The 21,630-nt window shown below is 39.4% G+C and overlaps 2 protein-coding genes across 2 annotated transcripts; both read left to right on the forward strand.

Annotated features, from left to right (window-relative positions):
• Positions 1 to 5,022: 5,022 nt before the first annotated feature.
• Positions 5,023 to 9,320, forward strand: pdik1l (PDLIM1 interacting kinase 1 like; the record flags this gene model as incomplete). Its single annotated transcript, XM_083899318.1, has 2 exons — positions 5,023 to 5,307; positions 8,580 to 9,320. 2 exons carry the CDS (start codon positions 5,023 to 5,025, stop codon positions 9,318 to 9,320), a joined length of 1,026 nt encoding a protein of 341 aa, XP_083755444.1.
• A 4,696-nt stretch (positions 9,321 to 14,016) lies between these two features.
• Positions 14,017 to 17,193, forward strand: LOC310935616 (replication protein A 32 kDa subunit-like; the record flags this gene model as incomplete). The annotated part of the gene is made up of 10 exons (XM_083899549.1): positions 14,017 to 14,112; positions 14,631 to 14,688; positions 14,784 to 14,839; positions 14,933 to 15,043; positions 15,248 to 15,361; positions 15,474 to 15,545; positions 15,621 to 15,728; positions 15,839 to 15,916; positions 16,693 to 16,790; positions 17,115 to 17,193. The coding sequence occupies 10 exons, from the start codon at positions 14,017 to 14,019 to the stop codon at positions 17,191 to 17,193; spliced, it is 870 nt and encodes a 289-aa protein (XP_083755675.1).
• Between the last annotated feature and the right edge of the window lie 4,437 nt (positions 17,194 to 21,630).

A 21,630-nucleotide genomic window follows, 5' to 3' on the forward strand; every position in this document is an offset into this window, starting at 1 on the left:
CGACAGGCTTTACAGTAGGTTCATACAGTATATCAGGGATTTACCTTCTCTGTTATTGTACTTGATGATTGAATTGAGACAGATTTGTTTGTTTTTTGGTGAACAGGCTGAATGTACTGTACATATGATCTTTTTATATGAAGTATCCATTTTGTCTCTAGTTCAGGCTGAAAATGTTATAACTAAACTAAATTATGAAAATATTTTACCTCATAAATGTCACAGTGTCTCCTACAATTTGATTTCTCTGGAATTGTTTATTGACAATATAATTTTTGTACAACTTTATTGTACTGTCAGTGCACAAAAAGCACAGTATTTCACTGTAAAGTGTTTTTTTTATTGCCTTTATAGTAAACTCAGGGAGACCTTTGTCTTTATTTATTGCCAAATGAGCCTTGTAATACAGTTGTATCTGCCAACGGCGACTTAGAAAAGAATCATCTATACATATCTTTTAGCATTAGAATTTGGCTAGAGCTTGTACTTTGATATTTCACCAACTGAACTATTTTAAGTGCATACTAATAAAAAGCTGCAAATTGAAGAACCTGAAGTTATTTTTGTAGCCATAGTCACCTCGGCGCTAGATTGGCTAGCTAGCCAAACAGGCTAAAACTTTTTCAGCGAATTTATGTACATTCCTCAACTTGAAATGTTGCGCCTAAAATGCGCAGTTAATTAGTTAATATTCACAGTGCTGAAGAAATACTGAGTTCAGGTTAGCGCTAACTGTGCTGCACCTGTTAGCAACTTAGAGACACAGATTCTGTCTCTCACTGGAAACATGGCTACCAATTAGCGGGACACAAAGAAAATTGTGGATTTTAGCCACCTAATAAAAAAACACCTCAGAAAACTATAAAAAAAATAACTAAAATATTAATAGCCACGGAAATATAGCCACAGAAATATCACATTGATTGTTTGTGAGTCTGCTAACTGTTAGCTAGCTGCTGTTAGCTCAATCTACAGCTTCTTGGTGACATTTCCCGGAAATCAAAGCAAAAAAAGGGAATTTATTTGTTATTGTACATATTTGTTGTCTTTTTTCGTAGTATTCATTTCATTTCCTTGATGACTGTGCATGATAATGAGTAGAATTTTAGATTGATTAGCCCCCCCAACGTAAAAGGGGACCACCATTTCTGTTAGCAGTGCATTAGTATTGATTGATTCAAAACACTCTAATGTCCATGTGATTGTGTATTATTTATTGTTTCCTGTTCTACTTGAGAGAAGACAGAAACAGTCTTTTCCCTCTAATCTATACCAGTCTACCTCAGGTGTGATTGTGGTTTGTGGACAGTATATGTTCAAAACCCAGTTTTGTAAGTGTTGTTAATTGTTTTTGGGTGTGTGTTTATTTATAGAGTTTTCACATTGTTGTGCTTGTTGTTGCTGTGATTGTCAAAGTTAAAATCCACCATTTGTGTATTTCTAGTGATGTTAATGCAGGCAAATAGTGTTTTGCTTATACATGTTCATACTTATTTTGTGGAGTAGTCAGGGTTTTTATTGTTTCACTTTGCAAATTTACTGCAAATTCAATGATTTGTGCTGCAAACGATGACAATTAAAGATCAGAATAGAGTTTTGTGTTTGACTCCTGTATCTCACATGTCCCCTCTCAGGGGATTACTACTGTTGTATCCTGGAACAATGCCACAGAAAATGGGATTCACATTAATTATAATAAATCTGCTTAAATGAAATTGAGTGAAAACACTTAGTTTCCTAAATTGCAAAGTTTTCATCAGATGCTCATATTATTGTTCCTCTCCAGGGCCAGTTCAGTGTTCGAGACTGACTGACTGCAGCTGTGCTTCTGAGGGTAATAAATGTGGGAACCACGTAAAGCTAGTCATACTTAGATGACACCAAGCCCGGAAGTGCCTGTAATTTCCCTTAAAAATATAATTCCTAGGAATTTGACTTCTGTTATTAGCAGTTTTTTAATGCATTGTTGTAGATTCATTTATTTAGATATATGTTGCTTTAAATAAATGCATGTGTGGAATAATAAGCATTCGAGGAAATTGACTTAAAAAAAAAAACAAAACATGGACAAGTAACTGGAAGGATGCCCATGTAACTGGAAGGATGCCCATGAGCAAGGCACCCAATTCCCCATTGCTCCATGGACAGATAGGATAAATGCAAAGGCCAAATTCACTATTATTATTATATATTTGTAATATTATTATTATATTTTTATTATACTACTATTAATGGGTGTGTCTGCATGATAAAGTAGACGTAATTTTAAAACTGGTTGGTTTAAATATGGTTGGTATAAATGAATAAAATAAAATAAAAAACAAACTCTACATTTATACATGCTATTTACATTTAGCACACAGTATACATAGGGTGGATTCATCATACAATACAACTGCAATACACAAATTGTACCTTTACCTGTGCCTTCCCTGACTTCTGCCAAATTAAGTTGATTTCACCTTCATTTTACAAACTGGACGTTGAGGCTGGGGCACCCATGAGCAAGGCATTGATCCCCATTACTCTATAAATTCATGATCACTAATGTGTGTGCAAAAATGACTAACGTTCACCAAATTGCGAACCTTATTTTGAAATATGAAACCGGAAGTCGTCTCATTCGGCCCACCGCTGCGCTGCGCTGCACAGCAGCTGCACGCGCTCACGTCCAGTGTTTGACAAAACCTCCGCGGTTAGACAGACACACACACACAGAGCCGAGCGGAGCGAGCTGAACGTGTGCGGCGGTAATGGCTGCCAGGGAGAGGGAGGAAGACAACAAATGAACCCCCGGGAAACGAGCCAAAGGTGAGCGTGAGAACATGTCAACACTGCGCCGCAGAGCCGCTGCCTCTTCCACACATTTGCACCTTTGTGTCGGCTGCTTTGGAAACTCTTGGCTTAGCAGGTGTTCGTGTATGTGCGTGCGTGTGCGCGCGCGAGTGTGTTTGGAGGAATCTGCTTGATGACACGCACGCACACACGCATACATAAACACACACACACACACGTAGGACAATAAACTGTCACTAGCATGCACGCCTCCTCCAGGCTCCAGACCAAGGTCCACTGTGAACTTACCCCGGGTTTTAGTGACATAAGCCTGGTGCATGTTCGGCTGAGAGACGGACTCTTTGTTAGCTGGTGTTAACGGGATTGAGCTAACGTTAGCTCACCGACGTGACGCGGGGGGGCCAGGCCACTTAGCTGCTAGCTTGTTAGCCTGTTAGCCAATCAGCCAAGTTCATGTCTAATTATCCCGTTAGCATGCTGGCTGCTATGACAGGAAGCGCCCACTTCTGACGTTTAAATAAATCAAAATATGTCACTTTGTGGTTTCTTTACCTGAAAAATGAAGTTTTATTATTAGTGCAGTGAATGTGTGTACAGTATTTACAGGGAGACAGGTGACAGTGATGCTACAGCAGGCTACTCTAATGTTGCTGTAGCTCTGACTTGTTTTGTGTTTTTATTCAAACTGGTTTGTTGGCATTTAAAGGGCGGCCGTAAGTGTCCTTTAAAATTTAGATTAGTGTCATTAACTGATAGAAATGTGAGCATTTGCTGCTTAACAATAGAGCAATGTCATTGAAAATGGTTTGTATTGTTCGTCTATGAATGAGACATTTTATTGACATAGTGATGACTTATGCATATATAGATTAGGGCTATTTACTAACTTGAACTTTGAATATAACATTTTGAATTAACCTTTTAAATTCACTTTAAAATTGAAATATTGAAATATCGTATAAACTAATATATACAAATAAATAAAATCAATTCCAGTCTCTTGAAAAAAGTAAACAAGTAACATTTAAAACAACCCAAAAACAAATAAATTGAAATTAAAAGACATTTTTTTTTTCAAAAATTTCTCAAATTACAGCCAAAACACTAAGGTTGCAGTTTAATTTTAGCATATTTGTTTCGTTTGTGGTTAATGCACATGTGTATGATGGAAATAATATCTTCAATTTCTCATTTCTCAGCCTTGCATTAGAATGTGCTGTATAGTCGTTAAAGGTCCAGTGTGTCAATTTTAGGGGGATCTGTCAACATCCTGGATTATTCCAAATTCTATACATTGGTCCCTTCATGTTTTGATGATGTCATGCGATTTGTATATACATAATGAATATTCAACTCCAAACAGTTGAATTGCCTGCTTGTAAAACTAAGTCTCAATTGCTTTGTGATGACATGAACATTCAGGTACATTAGAGGCATGTCCATAAAACGTCAATTGGTCTTTACCAAACTGATTGTGGAAAGATCTGTTTTAATTAATAAAACTCTCAAACTGATTATCAAAATTATAGGTGATTAATGTAGTAATTAATTAATAATCAAAGCCCCGCTGAGCATATTTGTGTTGTTCCATTGGTTCAGGACATTCAGTACATTAGGTTCTGTTTGCGCTGTGATTTTCACGCGTGTTGTCAAGGGAGAGGACGGCAGTCTCCATCTCAGAGTTTCCTGCTCCTTCTAGTCCTTTCCATCTTTTTTTATTGATCACTTTAGATGACAATCCATCTTATAAAGACTGTGTTTTTTGCTGCTTTGTCAGTTGAGGAGGTCGTGGCACTGTTTGTCAGTGCTTATTGATACTTTGGTACTAGCCCATGAGAAACTGGTACTTGTTAAGTACAGATTATTCATACTTATCCCTGGTGGTGTGGTGATTTGGCCATTTATATTCTGGCACGATTGTTTCCTCCCTGTCCATCTTATGAAATGTGACCGAACAATAACAAATGATACACACAATTGCTTGACTTAAATAAGCATTTATTGGTCTGTTTCTCCAATGTGTGTTTTAGCTCATCATTACTGTGGATTTGAAATAAAAACAATGTATACATTTAACATTGGATACAAACATTTCAGTAAAAATCCTGACTTTGTAACAATAATCTCCGATGCTTTGCTGATTCTTTCACTCACCATTGGTTCAAAGTCAATCTGACACCGCAAGTTTGTTAACGGCCGTGTTATGTCTCCACAGTGAGGACTAGGATGGTAAGCAGTCAGCCGAAGTACGAGCTGATCCAGGAGGTGGGCCGCGGCAGTTACGGCGTGGTTTATGAGGCAGTGGTGAAGCGTACGGGGGCCCGCGTGGCCGTGAAGAAGATCCGCTGCCACTCTCCAGAGAATGTGGAACTGGCCCTGCGGGAGTTCTGGGCCCTCAGCAGCATCCAAAGCCAGCACCCCAACGTCATCCACCTGGAGGAGTGTATCCTGCAGCGGGACCAGCTGGCCCAGAGGATGAACCATGGTTCCAGCTCCCCGCTCTACCTGGAGGTAAGGACAAGGAATTCACTTGATGCTAGATTGGTGTTACAGAGGTTTGGAGTTCTTAAAGTTGTTTAGTTTTTTTTTGAAGTTTGGAGTCTGAGGTACTGGCACATAGCGCAATAGCTTGCCCCCCAACATGTGCCAGGAGCCCTCCTGAGACACGGATGCTTGCTGTCACTTGGTTATAGTTGTTTATTCTCTGCTGCCTCCATCATTTGGTTCAAACTTTGTTATTTTGTTACCTCTGTCTTTGAAATCCTTTATTCAGATTTCATTAAACATAAGCACATTTACCAAATGAGGCAGCTGTAGACCTGCAATTTCTGTCTAAAAACACATTTTTTATTGATGGACTTTGATGTGGGAGAGCAAGCAGTTTACAAATTTCAGATTTTATTAGGGGTGCTAACGCCTTCCCTCGTCTGAAGCCGGTTCTAAGCACAGGGGACGTGTGCAGTACAGTCAGCGCTGACAACGTGTCAGAACTTCAAACTGAAATAGAGAGCAAGTAAATCCAACACGCATACACACCCATACACACACTTACACACACTGTACTTTCCAAGCAGGTGTGGCTTTGTATTAATTTAGGAGGAACAACCAGTCTGTCAAGTAGTGAATAATAACAGTGAATAGATGAAAATTAAACAATCATCCAAATCAACAAACAAAAACATTCCAGGGTTGTCCAGTCATTATTCTGTCACATCACAAACGCCCATTATCACAGCTCTTGTAGTGTTTACGATTTAAAAGCATTAAAAAAGTGCTTTTAATAGACTAACGTTCATTTGAAGGATACGTTGAGTTCATGTTACATGGAAAATAAACTTCAAACCCTCCAGAAACTTTCACTTTAAAACCTGTTACAACAAACATCAGATAACCTAATGTTATGTAATGGTGATCTGCCCATTCAACACGCTCTAGTTATGGCATTGTTTCCATCAGTGATGGAGAGCGCCAGATAAAAAAAAAAAAAAAACATCCTCAAACAGAGTTCTGGAACATCATGGTGTCTAACCAGTGGAGTTGGTAACCCTAACCATAACCATTAACCATAGTTGCTGCAGTAACGCTGCTCTGTGGCTAGTGAGAATATTGTCCTAAAACTTGGTCAAGATGTGTCCAAGAAACCAAAATGATTTATGCTTGCTGCTGCTGCTGCCACCTCATGGTCATAGATGCGCCACAAAATTGGGTAATTAAAAAAAAAAAAAAAAAAAAATCCATTTAATGATTGAGTATTTGTGCTGATTCCGAGTCGGGAAGAGCTGGAAGTTTTGTTGGTTGGATCATTGTTGTTTGGCTGCCATGTCAGGTTCGAGTAGGGGTGTGTGTGGGGTGAGGGTGGGCGGAGGACGTCCCTCCCCCATCAAAATGCCTGCAGCCTCTCAGACTCTGCCAGTGCTTGATTATAGCCTCTCAGCAACACGCAGAGCTATTGTCAAACCGTTCATTCAGTTTTCTGCAGTGCTAGCGTTGGCCACTTTCCCAGAATCCCTTTATTCCAGCTCTCTACCCCCCGCTTCCCCCAATTGCTCTGTGGCGTTCCAGCACATGCTCACAGAATAACAAATGATAATGGAGCAGAATTATCTGACCACAAACTGAGGGATAATTTGCACCCATTCACTCTGTGTAGTGGATGCTTTGACTATTGGCCTATTGAACACCCTGAGGCTGTTTTAGCATAACCAGGGTTTTCTGCAAGGAATTGTTTAATACTCCAGAATCTGAAAGGGCTTCATATTTTCTGTCTGAATCTGAACTGAACTCAATAGACTTTAGATCTGACCCTTGACCTGAACCACTATGGTCACAACTTGTTTGCTCCAAAAGTTGGTATTTAATGCTGTTTATATTTAACACAGAGTTTTTCTTTGGCTGATTTTTATATATTTTTTTGAAATTAGGGCAGCCAATAGCCAAAATTGTATGCAGATGTTTTTTTTGGCATGTTTCTTTAGCTGGCTTTCTTTTCTTCCTCCTTTTGATGAAGTAAATATTAAATACAACACACAGGTCATCAAAGAAAACAAAAACTGAAACGTTTGACCTTAGCAAGATTTATCAACTTTCTGAGAGCAAAAATGCCTTATTTGTAAATTAATAAATAATGATTGGACAATGGTACAATGGTTATCATAGTTGTTTTCACTTCACATATTGTCTGAGAAGACATGCTCTCTAAAACCACTTGAGGATTCATGGCATGTAAACAAACACCTGAGTTAATCTGTTCTCCCTATATTTAGAACACCAAACCACCGATTTCCTTGTAAGATAACCATTCTTTCCTCTTCATCTGACATGTTGGACGTGTCTGATGCATTTTCTCCATGTTCACAGCAAAGAGACGAGATATCCCTCAAAAAATGCTTTCTATATCCATTTCAAAGTAAAATCACTTGCATTTCAGTTCAATTAATTTTTATTCAACAAGGCTTTTATTGTGAAATAGTCCATTAAATTGTTTTATTTTATTTTTTAATAGGCAACCTAGTTAAAACAGCCACGAACACACTTCCTGTGCAGCAGCAGATGGTTATCATCATTCTTGGTCTTTTTCTTGTAAATGGTTACACACATTTCCTCCCCAAAGTTCCCTCTGTGCATAAGTTATAATTTAATTATTTTCACATCTTAAAATTACAGAAACAAACGATGCATTTCTTGATTGTTTTAATACATACAATTTAAGACAATTATGAAAAATGTCTTTTAGTTTCTCAAACCTTAATGGAAGACATGAGTCAAATGGCGATTATCAAAACAGATGGCAATTTGTTTTGTAGTCGGTTACAAATAGATTTATCATTTAATTAGTTTCATATTCAATTCATCTTGTATTTATTTTCTTGATTAATCGGTTCGGTCTGTAAAATAACAGAAAATATTAAAAACATGTTGATCATTGTTTCCTAAACCTCAAAATAATGATGTTCTCAAATCTCTTGTTTTGTTTACAATACAAAATGATTCAGTTTTAATGATTTCTTTGTTACGTGGAGCAGAGAAACCAGTGAATATCCACATTTAAGCAGCAGATGAATCACCGAACTTGATTTAATTAATAAAAAAAACACTCAATCAATTGTCAAAATATTTTGCGATTCATTTAGTAATTAGAAGTGATTAAGAGTTGCAGCCCTGTCCTTTTACTGCCATTTCAGTTTGTTTCACTGTGAAATTTCTCCTGAATATTTCTCTATGCGCTCATTTGACCTTTGGCCATTGCTTAATCTTGTCTTTCTCTCTCCGTGTGTCTGATGCAGCTGGTGGAGACGTCTCTTAAAGGCGAGATCACCTTTAACCCCTGCTGTGCCTACTACTTGTGGTTCGTCATGGACTTCTGTGACGGGGGTGACATGAACGCCTACCTTCTGTCCCGCAAGCCCAGTCGCAAGACCAACACCAGCTTCATGCTGCAGCTGGGCAGCGCCTTGGCCTTCCTGCACCGCAACCAGATCATACACCGCGACCTCAAACCGGACAACATCCTCATCTCCCAGGCCTGCACGCCCACCGGCTCATCCGAGCCCACACTAAAGGTGGCTGACTTCGGCCTGAGCAAAGTCTGCTCCACCTCTGGCCTCAACCCAGAGGAGCCGGCCAGCGTCAACAAGTGCTTCCTGTCCACGGCTTGTGGAACAGACTTCTACATGGCCCCAGAGGTTTGGGAGGGTCACTACACGGCCAAGGCGGATATCTTTGCCCTGGGTGTGATTATCTGGGCCATGGTGGAGCGCATCACCTTTGTGGATGTGGAGACTCAGAAGGAGCTGCTGGGGAGCTACGTGCAGCAGGGCACAGAGATTGTACCTCTAGGCGAGGCCCTGTTGGAGAACCCAAAGATGGAGCTGCTAATCCCCGCCAGGAAAAAGAGCATGAACAGCCACATGAAGCAGCTGATCCGGGAGATGTTGTCGGCCAACCCTCAGGAACGGCCCGACGCCTTTGAACTGGAGCTCAGACTGGTCCGTATCGCCTGCAGAGAGCTGGACTGGGACACGTGATGGACGGGGGCGGCGGCGGCCACGGACTCAGCCGATCAAGCACATGTACACATCTCATCTGCTACTGTTGACCTCGATGGTTTGCGTCATCACGGGGGATTATTGTTTTGTGACAAGGGAACAATAACTAGAGTAGTCATTGTTTGTATCACGGCTTAAAACCTCATCCACTTTCCAAGTGCGTACACTCTTCACTAGTTAGTTTTGTTTTTGTAATGAAGAGGAGAAATGTGACATCTTCTGCTGCTGCTGCTCCTCAACACTGCAGCCGAGGCTCAGGCTAATCACATCGCAGCTTCCCCTTCTCCTCACAGATTCACTGGAGCGTTAGCAGAGAGCAGGACGACCCCAAAACTTCCTAGAGTCTATTATAAAGTTGAAAGTCTCATGGCGCTTTCCCATTATGCACTTCTAGCACTACTCGGCTCCACTCCACTTTTCCATTAGAAATGGTACCTGGTACCTGGTGCTTTCTTTGGGACCTTCTCTGGTGAGGTTCCAAGCCGATCAGTCATCAACACGACATCTGACACAAGAATCAAACCGAACAATGCCGCGCTGTAGATCAGTTAAAAAGATCTAAAACACATGTTAATCTCCAACATTTAGCAAGGACATTTCTAAAAACTCAACACGTGAGTAAAAACATGTGAAAACGAAAAGAAGTGTATTGTGGAAAAGCACCATACTCCATAGTTTGTCTACAGATACCCTCCTGGACTCGGTGCTAAGTCGTAACAAATGCAATATGAGACACGCTCCTGTGATTTTTACAGTCTAACCTTTTATCCAAAGGGACAATATTTAAACCTCAGTGTGTAGAATGTTGTCGAAGCCACGCGCGGCTTTGACAGTTCTCGACTCTCTTTCTTCTGCACTTGTCAACTCCACCAGCATCGACACTTATGTCCAGATCCGTCTCTGTTTTGGCATCAAATGCAGATATGCACTGAACGCTCAGGTAAAAACAAACACAACAGCGTGATGGTATTTGTAGACAAACTTGGCACGGACGGGGGTCAGACCTGCTTTGAGCCTAAGAATATGCTCAACTACGGTGAAGGAAGATGACTTGTTTTTTTTTTTTCAGTTGGTGGTGTTGGGTGGAGGACGTCTTATCAGTCCTTGTCCGTCCTGCAGGTCCTTCTCTTTGGCATTTTTACTCTGTCCCTGTCACAAACTCTAAGATAAGTGGATTAGTCTGAGACACTCCCTGAACCAATAACCACGAGAATGTATGATGGTTAAAAACCTTTGTCTTTAAGAGAGCCTTAAAAAAAGAGAACAGTCAAATGTAGATGAGAGATTGTTGTGAGAACCAGAGCCAGGTTTAGAAATCTGCTCTGTCACTGATTCAGCGAGCTCATGTTCAGGCTTTATTTTCATGGCTTTGGTCATTATTCCCATTTATGATGACAATAATGTTTTCACTAAGTTAATGACTTAGGTTATTTTTGCTGAATGCATGAACTAGCAATCAATTGATTACTAAATTGCAGCAACTATTTTGATAAATAATCAGTTTTTTTCAGTTGCTTGAATGTGAATATTTTTTGGTTTCTTTGCTCTATATAACAAAAAATTGTTTACATATATTTTATGGACAAAAACGACTAATCGATTAAAAGTGAAAATTATCAACACTTCAGTAGATTATAAAGAAAACCGTTAGTTGCAGCCCCAAGCTAAATAAAATGATCTCGGATCTTGGATTAAATGGCGCGTACTGATAAATATACACGGAAAAAACTCTGTATTACACGATAAGAAAAACCCCCTCAGTCTTTAGCTGAGACTAAATATTTAACTATTAACTATAACTATTTACGAGATATGATGATCATTTTACGATAAACTACTGGTAAAATCAGAAAAGTCCCGTGCTCCATTTCTTCTAATTTGACCATCATCTGATTCTAAATGTGGAACAAAACCCGTCTTTTATTGACGCTGTTGTCGTATAAAAGAGCCGGTGAGTCGAGTATTGAAAGTGAAACTTTATACACACCATATGAAGGCTGAATTTATGCTCCTTTAGAAGCATTTTGCACAATGTACGGAGCTTTTTCACAGCCTTTTAAAAAGCTTAATTCTGTGTGGTATGTGGCATTAGCCTGTGCTACATAACCCTTCCCTTGAATATCATAAATATGTGGTAACACATGACCTCAGCAGGTGGAACGGGAAGCATTTCCTGCAAACATTCCCCACAGTTGAGACTAAATTTGTAAATTCTTCCAGCACCAAATTCCATAGAGAAAATCAATGTTGTTTACATCACGCCTCATAGGACTTGTACATCCACTGCTGCCTCCATCACGGAGTCATTTTGTCATTTTGTGACGGAACTGTTTTGAAATCCTGTTTTCAGATTTACCTAAGTGACACGACCTTAACCGAACAAGGCCACATTGGATAAGCTGCTCACGTTTCCCCTGTGAGCTAAAAAATGCTGTTTTTCTCTATGGACTTTGGTGCTGGGGAGGAAAACGCTGACTAATGATGAGATAAAGTGGTGAATGTATAACTTCAATGTAAGCAGGTGTAGATTTAAGGAGTTAAGCCTTTTTTTTTTTTTTTTTTTTTTTAAATCTGTGGTGAAATGAGAAAGTGAATCCAGTATTTTGAATTTGCGTTGAATGGTTAATGCAGTTAGAAATAATGTCCACTGCTATGAAAATAAAGCCCAAACCACAGTTAATAATATCAAAAATAACAAACGGACAAGTTTCTATGTTGCCTGAACATAAATTGAATTATCTGACAAAGTGAGCTGCTTCATTTAAAAGAGGCCATTTCTACGTGACAGCACTTTGATTCTGTTTTTTTAAAATATTTAGTCCCACTAAGTACAGTCGAATGGAGGAGCACCGTGAGGCTGGACCGGTTGCGATAACTGCGTTCCTATTTTTTTTTATCTCGCAAACACAACGTCAGCCAACAGTCGACTTATGCGTGCGACGTCTCTCACCTTCAGGGAGGAAAACGCGAGAAGACGACAGGATCGCGCAATCCTCCACGGGCCAAATCGTCCCATTTTTAATTTTTATTTATTTTCTTCTTTGACACACAATACAGTTGTGTTTAACTTGATCTCCTTTGACTGTGTCACTGCTCCTGGTTTCCTCAGGCTCTGGATCTAACAGTAATCCCTTTCTTCATGCTTCCGACAGGCTAATTCTAAGCCTATTAAGTTGTTGCAGCACTTGGCAGAGGATCAGGCCAGGGACCCGCGTTTTTTTATTTATTTTTTTATTTTTTGCCTTTCAGGTCGTACATAAATTGTGCACTTTTTTGCAAATTTGAGGAACAGCAGAGACACCAAACAATCTGGGCTTCTTGGCTGCTCTCAAACTCTGGCAGAGGATCAAATTTCCCTGGACTCGTTGCCAACATGTGTCTGAAACACATCCTTAAATTCTCCCCGAGGCTGTAATCGTTTTTATTTCCTGTCATGATGCGATTTAGGATTTTGCCTTATTTCATCAGGAAATCGATGCTTTTCTTTTGACACTAGAGTGGCCTCGTGGATGTCGTGCTCCAAAAACACAAAATTGGCACAGGTTGTGTTTTACCGACTCGACAAAGTGCTTTTCAAACCGCAAATCAGTATTGAAACACTTGCCTTTATTACAGGACGTCGACGCTGCTGTTCGGCTTCAAGAATGTTGCATTTGTGGCTTTTTCTTTTTTTTTTCTTTGTACATGAGCTGCAAAGTTTGGACATAAAGTAGGTCACCCATATCCTCAGAGCAGAGAGTGATGGGTAGAGCCACTAACAGCACTGGTTCAAACCAGAAGGCTGGGCACTTTGTTTCTTTTTGAGGTTTGACAAACAAATGCTACGTCTGTGGTGTCATGAGATTTCTCCCTTTTTTGATTTTTATTGTTGTGTTGAATTCTTTTGCACATGTGTAAATACTGTATAGGATGAATGGGGCTTGATGTACATTGATTTTTGAGTGCGACTTGCTCTGTTTTCAAGAGCGCGACTCGGTTGTAAATTGCCGTGATGGATTCAGTTTTTTGCTCTTCGTCGTCGTCGCCGCGCTTCAGTTTTCCGTCAATCGTCGGGGAAAGATGTGATCTGTTCACAGGGTAAATGTCAAGTGTGCTATTGAAAAATGTGTGTTTTGCGTTTGGACTATTGTTTGTGGTTTTTGTGGAAGCTAAGCTAAGCTGGTATTCATCTTGTCTGGTACTGGACTATCAGGAAAATGGAATTCTTCATTTAAAACCCACCTCTGTATGTAAGACCTGATCCAGGACCGTCATACAATGAACCTGGCACTCGGACATTTCAGTCACTGTGTGGCTCGTTAAGTTTGTTACATTAAAAATGTTGAAAATGAGAACTCAACTGCTTTGTTTTTTGTGACGTGTGATTGAGCTCATGTTGGGACAGAGAGGGGACTTGTAAACTGGTGGGTTGGGGCGGTTGACGTCCCCACTAGGTCGAGGGCTGGGATACCCCTGCGAAAGGTACCCAATCCCCAATGGACGCTCTAAGAAATGCAGGTTGCGTAATCTGCCGTAAAAATTATCTTTGTGAAACATAAATTTCGTCATCCGTCCATTTTTGACGTTTTATTCCGAGTCCTCTCCAACTGTTTCACTAACTTTTTTTTGTCTATTTCTTATTTCGGTCAAAAGAAACGGCGGGGAAAAAAGACGGAACCATGGAATATTTTTAAGGATGTCTGTCGGTCATCAGTCTGTCGGTCTGAGTTTGGATTCGTCCAAAAACCAAGTAGCTCATAGCGTGTCTCCTTTTGTCCAACCTCTACATCAGGTAAACTGGGCAGCCCATGGAAAGGAAGCTTGGTTGCCAGTTCAAATCTCTGCCAAGTCAGGGATTTTTCCAGCAGATGTCCATTGCCAGTAAGTAATGGCAAACAGGAGTTTATAACGATTAATAAGTCAGTTAAAAGAGGTTGAAACTACAACCCAGGCATGCTGATGTCTTTATTATTATTATTATTATTATTTTTTATTATTTGGGAAATCCAAACACTGTTGCATCACATTGTTCTGATGTGATATTTAAACACTCTCACTGTGTTAAAGTAACAGTTAGTCAATTTAACTAAAACATTAAATACAAATCCTGATTAAATCTTCAGTTCTTATCAGAATCTGTGTTAATTCGACACTTATAGTGTACATTTCACACTGCAAATTTTTACTCCCTTTCTGAGTAAACTCCCGCCCCCCTGCTTATAGGCCCCGCCCCCTCTTGGATAGTTCCTTTGCTGCTGCTGTGTTGCACTGTGGGTAATTGTGGTGATTCATTTCACCTGCTGCTCACAGCTCCCTGCAGAGACACCCGTCTGTGTGACGCTGAGGAAGTTCATCATGTGGAAACCAGGTGGGACGATGTTTCCTCTGCATTATTTACGACGTGTCGTCGTTTAAAAGTTAATTATTTAACTCTGGTTTGTCACCTGTGTTTCTCCGACACAGTTGACAGTCCTCAGTCCGCCAGAGGGAAGACGAGTCACAGTCAGCTGATGTCAAAGGTATGTTCACTTTCTGTTTGGAGGTGAAATGATATCAGGAGATCTGATCTGATCTGATGTGATGTGATGTGATGAGATTGTTTTGCTCTGAAGTCACCACAGAAATCAACTCTTCAGATTTTACCCTGCTCCGTGTCTCAGCTCCTGTCTGCCTCTCAACACGGCGGTGATAACTTTGTCATCGGTAACTGTGAACTCTTCCAGGTATGAGGGGAAAATACTCTTTATGTACAAGTGAAGTCAGTTTGTGTACATTTACAAATCTGTTCATCATCTGACATCCTCTGTCGGCCATAGAATTGAAGTGAACTAACCTTCAAAAAACCAGAACTATTCCTTTTAGTCTTCTGCATTTCATCATTAAACACTATAGAGTTTGTTTTGAGGAGACTCTGCTTCTCTCTGCAGGTTTCTGTCGTGGGCGTCGTCCGAGGATTCGCTCCCTTCGTGACCTACATGGAGTTCTCCGTGGACGACATGACCGCTCCTCCCCTCAAAGTGAAGCAGTGGGTGAACTCAGAGGCCAGTGTGCATCATCATCATCATCATCACCATCACCATCATCAGCTCTCTGTGTTCACGGCTACACGAAATGAAAAACCTCCAACGTTTTTAACGTTTGTCCTTCTCACAGGACTGTGAGGAGATGACCGTCGCGTCTCCTGGATCGTACGTGAAGGTCATGGGGAGTCTGCGCAACTTCAACGTAGGTAAAACGCGCAAAGAAAATCGCTCGTCGCCGAACGTTCCCGACTGACTCGGCTTTTGTTTTCGGTGTTAGGGTCAAAGGTCGCTACTGGCAATGAACATCCGTTGCATCAAGGACCTGAATGAGATCACGTCCCACATGTTGGAGGTCATTCAGGCCCATCAGCAGCTGTCAGTGCAGGTACACAAACGTTCCAGTACGATGGAGGACGTATGAGGGGACTACAAAGTCCCACAAGTGCTGTTGTTGTTGTTGTTGACGTCGTTTTCTTGCTCGTGTCGTTGACGCAGGAGTTTGACATGAACATGAACGCTCTGGTCTCAAGGTCTGTACACTTTGACAAAATTTTGTCCAACGCACAGGATCAGGTCAGTGGATTTAAATGATGTCAGGGCTTAGAATATTAGATAAGGTAATGGGGTATAATATGGGCACTTTAAGAGTGAATGGTACTTTAATTCTCCAACTGTCTCTCAAATGTTTTTCTCCCCTGAAGGAAAAATTAACATGACTCCGCTTTTATGGTCTGTGCAAAGTGAAGCTAACGATTTCTGCATTTTATCGGATTTTACTGATATCTTATCCAGTGATTTAGATCAGTATCAGAGTATCATATTAGCTTGTCCCTAGTACTTCAATACATTCTGGTTCATTTGGAACAGTTTGGTTTGGCCAGTGTTCTGCCAAAAGGGAAAACTTTATTTAGTGTAGACAATATCAGGTTTTTGCCAGGTCTAACTTTAAGGTTTGATTTTTCAAACTTTTCCTATGTTTTTAGGTACAACAACAACAAAAAAAAACAGTTAAAGAATCTCATACAGATGTCTTTTTTTGTTTACATTGAATGGACGTCACAGTCGATTCAAGTCAAAGTTGATTAATCCCTCACTTTTATTTAAACTGATTTGGTCGTCGTCTTCATTTTAGTAGTTTAAGAAAAAAAAAAATTGAACCAACCATGATTAATAGTTCTATAAACATATACATGCATGCAAAGTTTTGCTAATTATATTCTCAATATTTGATTATTGGGCAGGTAAAATTGTATCTCTTTAAAATTCGAAGAGTTTTTTCCATGCACATAAGGCTGATATTCTGCCCCCTGGTGGTGGATTGACACCAATGTCTCGGGTTCTTGTCCCAGGTCTTCCATGTGATTAGGACGTTCCCCGACCAAACCACCGGCATCAGTTTTGAGGACCTGAGGATGAAGATGAACCAACTCGCCGTGGAAGACGTCAGGTACCAGCTCACGTCCTCAGTTTGTCTGACTCTGTGAGATCTTTATTTTCTCAGTTTTCTGATCACGTTCGTGCTTTGCCTTGGAATAATTCCACATAAAAAAAAACTTGTATTCGATCATGAAAGGAAGAGTTCAAGGAGCATGGATTGAGTCCAGACCTTAACCTCACTGAGAGTCTTTGGGGGGTTTTGCTGGAGACGACGATAACATGAAGCCTGAAAACAAGATTTGAGTTAAAATTTAATCCACCAGGATCTGTGTATGTAGAAGAAAAGAGTGTAAAACATTATTGAATATAATTTTGTTTTTTTGTTTCTGTGCAGATCATCGCTGGCTTTTCTTTTAAACGAAGGCCACGTCTTCACGACCGTCGACGATCATCATTACAGGACGACGGTTTGATGGATTTGGTGAAACCTGGAAGGCAGATGGTCAGCAGTATAAGTTCTCTTTCATTTATTTATAATTTACTGAACCCAATAGCATCGTCTGCTATGAAAAGTGGAAAAAAAAACGACTCAGTTATTTGATCCAGTTTATTTATGATGCTGGTTTGTGTGGACACTTGATTGCTGCCTATAAAGATCATCAAATGATGTATAATATTGTCCTTTTTTATTTAAATCAATGAGTGACGTTTTAACGCGTTTATTAATGCGTTTAACCCCTTTTTAATTTGCTGTAAAGACGGACTTTATGTATAGTCTGTAAACCACTTGCTCTCCTGCACCAAATCTCATAGAGAAAACCATCGTTTTTAGCCGACAGGGACACAGGAGCTGCTGTCCACCGCTGCCACGTTTGGTACGTTTGTGTCTCTTTGGACAATCTCGACAAAGAAATTCCAAACACAACGTACAAAAATAACACGTTTGAATTCACTGATGGAGGCAGCAGTGGATCGACAACTCCTGTGTCCCTGTGATGTAAAATCCCAGTTTTTCTCTATGGACTTTGGTGCAGGGGTGAGAGTGAGAGGTTTATAAACTTCAGTTTCTAAATATTAAATGCTGTTTTTCAAATATTTTAGTTTTCTTATCACTTTTTTGTTAGTGAGTAACCAGTGGTTAGATTTATACACAAAAAGAGAAACAATTTGACTCAAACATTTAAGAACAATGTCACTTTAGATATGTTTATGGCAAATTCTGTACATGAGTCAAACGTTTGGACACAATTCTGTTAAATAAATAGCATAATAGTAATATTCTGTTTATAAAAGGTATTTTTTATTTTTTTTTGCTTTTCCTGTTTATAAAACCTTAATATTAACTGTAAAATCTCATTAAGTCAATTTTTAATGATATTTTTTCTTCTTAGGATTAGATTAATTCCCATTTTTTGGCAAAAATAAGAACGATTTTTGCAGCCGATTTAGACCTGATTTCTGCTGCGCATCAGCCACGTTCTCAGAGTTTCTGTTTGTGATTTAATCTGATGTTCAGGATCATTTTCCCTGTACTTTCTGCTGAACTTCAGCTGGCAGAGAGCCGCGATTCTGCTGCTGCTGCTGCTGCTGCTGCTGCTGCTGTTCTTCTGCTGTCAGATAAACATTGGCTTTAATTTCACTCTGGACGATGGTGAAGTTCCCGGAGGCGAATCGGGCCGAGAAAAAAAAAAAGATGCCAAATCCTGACGCTGACTCTGTTGGACTTAAATTTCAAGTTTCCTGAGTATCTGAACTTTGACCTTTGACCTTTTCCTGCCTCATATACATCAACAACTCTTTATCTCTTCAAGAGTCAGTGTTGGTGTTTCTAACCCACGTCTCCACGTATCAGCTATTGTCCTCGCTTTCTTAAATGTAATCGCTTATTTAAGACGATGTAAATAAGGGACCGGTAAATATGAGTCATTTGCAGTTTAATGAGGCGTAAATTGGATTTTAGGAGGCGAGGCTGACAATGCTGTGTTTCATTTACGTTACAACGGCAACACATGAGTGAGAATTAAGGAAAACTGGAAATGTAATCACAAAGAAACAATATTTTAGTTATATTTTTTTTTAATAAAGTTGTATGTTGATTCTGTGGAGGAGACAAAAAGAATGACGCAAAAATAAAATAAAAGCCAGAATTCTGTGAAGGAACTCAAACTATTTATTTATTTTATAGTTCACCTATGATCCTGATCCTCTTTTGACTTAAACTCCAGACTAAAAGACCTTGACTTTTATGTAGTTTTATGCCGCATTTCTTGTTGAGATTGTACCCGTAATTGAAGCATGAATTAATGCAGAATTCACAGTAAATTAATTTTTTTCCCCCAAGAATTTCACACTAAATTCCAGACATTTCAAGGTCTGGAAAACCAGTGCTTCATCCACAAATTCTACACTTTCTAAGACTTTCAAGACCTCTGTGCAAGCACCATCCTTAAAATGATTGTTATGGATATAATTTAATAGATTTTAATGTGACACTAAATTATTCTAGATGTTATTTAAAGGTGCATTATATAATAAATCTAAAGCAACTGGCCATAAAATCCTCCTAATATGTCACAGAGACTCAGGAATAATGTTCATATAACAAACTGAACTCACCAACAACAACAGTACAGACAAAATATTCGCATTTAAAAATATATTTTGCAGACTGCAAATCATGTTTATGTTTTGAAATCATGTTTTGGCATGTGGCGCCACCTACCGCCGTCTACCAATCATTGCAGTCAGTAGAGTCTCAGCTGCAGAGCAACAACGGGTTGCCAGTTACGTCAGAAAACGAAACCTATAAGACCTCGGTGTTTTGAATTTGAATGTAGTAACTGTTTTTGGCCACATTCTTACATATGGCACCTTTAAAAGTTGAAATTATGACAATTAAATTCAAGTTGAATTAACTCGCATTTGATAAATGTGACGAATTATCTCAAAACTTAAATGTTTTGTGTTGTAAAGTCTCTCATGTGATAAATTAAGACGCAACATAATTGTTTCCTGTTAAATAAATTATCTTGTAACCTAATTGTTTCATGTTATTATGGGATTAATCACATTTATAAGTTTAACCACTTTTCTTTACAGTATATGAACCAGACTGAACTTAACCCTAACAGCAATTTCACTGTAAAGCTGCCGTTTTTCCACTTAAAATTACTGAGTGATTTTTTTTTTTATTATTATTATTATTTTTTACATTTTCTTTAAATGAGTGAAAAGTGTTTTTTGTCTCATGTTTTTAGTTTCCACGCAGCAGCAGCAGCAGGTTCCATTAGAGTCCAGAGTGTCGTTCTGAGCTCCAGAGTCTCAGTAAAAAGAACGACGACAAACCTGCAGCAGTGGAGCAGAGGGATGAAGACCTGCTGCGTTTGCCTGAAGAGGAGACGCAGCCTGACGTGCACAGACTCCCAGCTTTTGTTTGCAAAAAGCTGCTTCTCAGCGGGGTGTTTTTAAGAAGGAGGAGTAAAAAAAAAAGAGTCTGGATTCAAAGAGGGAAAACCCTCTTTTCTCTGCGAGAACTCCTGAATACGAGCGACTCCAAACTCCAGATGCGTTTGCCGTAGAGAAAGTGTGGATCTGACGAAGCTGCTGATTGACAGTTGTCCACATTAATAATTCATAACTCAGGCCTGTTTTCATTTTTTTTTTTTTTTTTTTAACACAAAGTGTCGGCTCCAGGAAGCAGAAAGTCTGAGTCTGAAAATTTCTTTCACAAACGTTAATGCTGTAGTGTGAGACATTAATTTACATATAAATAAATGTCTGATGTAATTGGTTCACTCACTAGTGATTAATCAGGAACTTGTGACTGTCACTGTTTTTTTTTTTTTTTAGAAGACAAGGCAGAAGCCTCCAAAATTTTCTTATACTATACTATGTCGTCCAAAATCAGAAATTTTTTTTGAATTTTTTTTTTTCAGTCCAAAATGTGACCAAAACATCATACTATATTATGTCGTCCACCAAGATGTCATACTACACTTTTTCATCCAAAATCTGACAATTGTTTTGAATTAATTTTTTTGGTCCAAAATGTGACCAAAACGTCATACTATACTATGTCGTCGACCGAATTGTCATACTATACTATGTCGTCCAAAATCGGACAATATTTTTGAAAAAAATTTTTTAGTCCAAAATGTGACCAAAACGTCATACTATACTATTTCGTCCAAAATCTGATAATTTTGGCAGAAGCTCACAGCACGAGTAAAGTCGCACAGGTTCCCAGCACAGACACAGAGGATAAGTGGATTCTATGTAAAACTCATTCCTGCCATGTCTGACCAGAGGTGATGCTGCAGTTACAGTTTGGACAAAGTAACGTTACGTTCAAATATCGTAGAAACAACATCAGAAGACGACATCGTTTTCCCCCCTTCTTCTCTCCTTCACTCCTTCCCTCTGTGTGTGTGTGTGTGTGTGTCAATAGGTGGAGCAGGGAGGAGATCAAACCAGGTCACACACCACAGACTGTTTTGTGAAATCAATCAAGGAATCCACAGGGGGGCGATAGAGCCTCTACAATGGTGCTTTAAGTGGGCATCGGTCTCTGTGAGTTAGATTGTGTTCACTCTCTCTGGTTGATCTAATTAATTAATTGGTGTCAGGTTTTTCATTCTTCCTGTTTGTCTTTCTCTCTCACGTTTTATTCATGTCTTTTAATCAGAAACGGCTCTTTGAGCCTTGAAATGTTTTACATTATAACAGTAAATTATGTAAAATCTTATTATAATGTGATGAATGAAGATGTGACTTTTTGGACGCCTTACTATACTGAGACGTTTTAGTGACATTTTGGACGCCTTACTATACTGAGACGTTTTAGTGACATTTTGGACGCCTTACTATACTAAGACGTTTTAGTGACATTTTGGACGCCTTACTATACTGAG

The sequence above is a fragment of the Microchirus variegatus genome (genome assembly GCF_963457635.1).
Source record: "Microchirus variegatus genome assembly, chromosome: 13".
Taxonomy (NCBI): Eukaryota; Metazoa; Chordata; class Actinopteri; order Pleuronectiformes; family Soleidae; genus Microchirus; species Microchirus variegatus.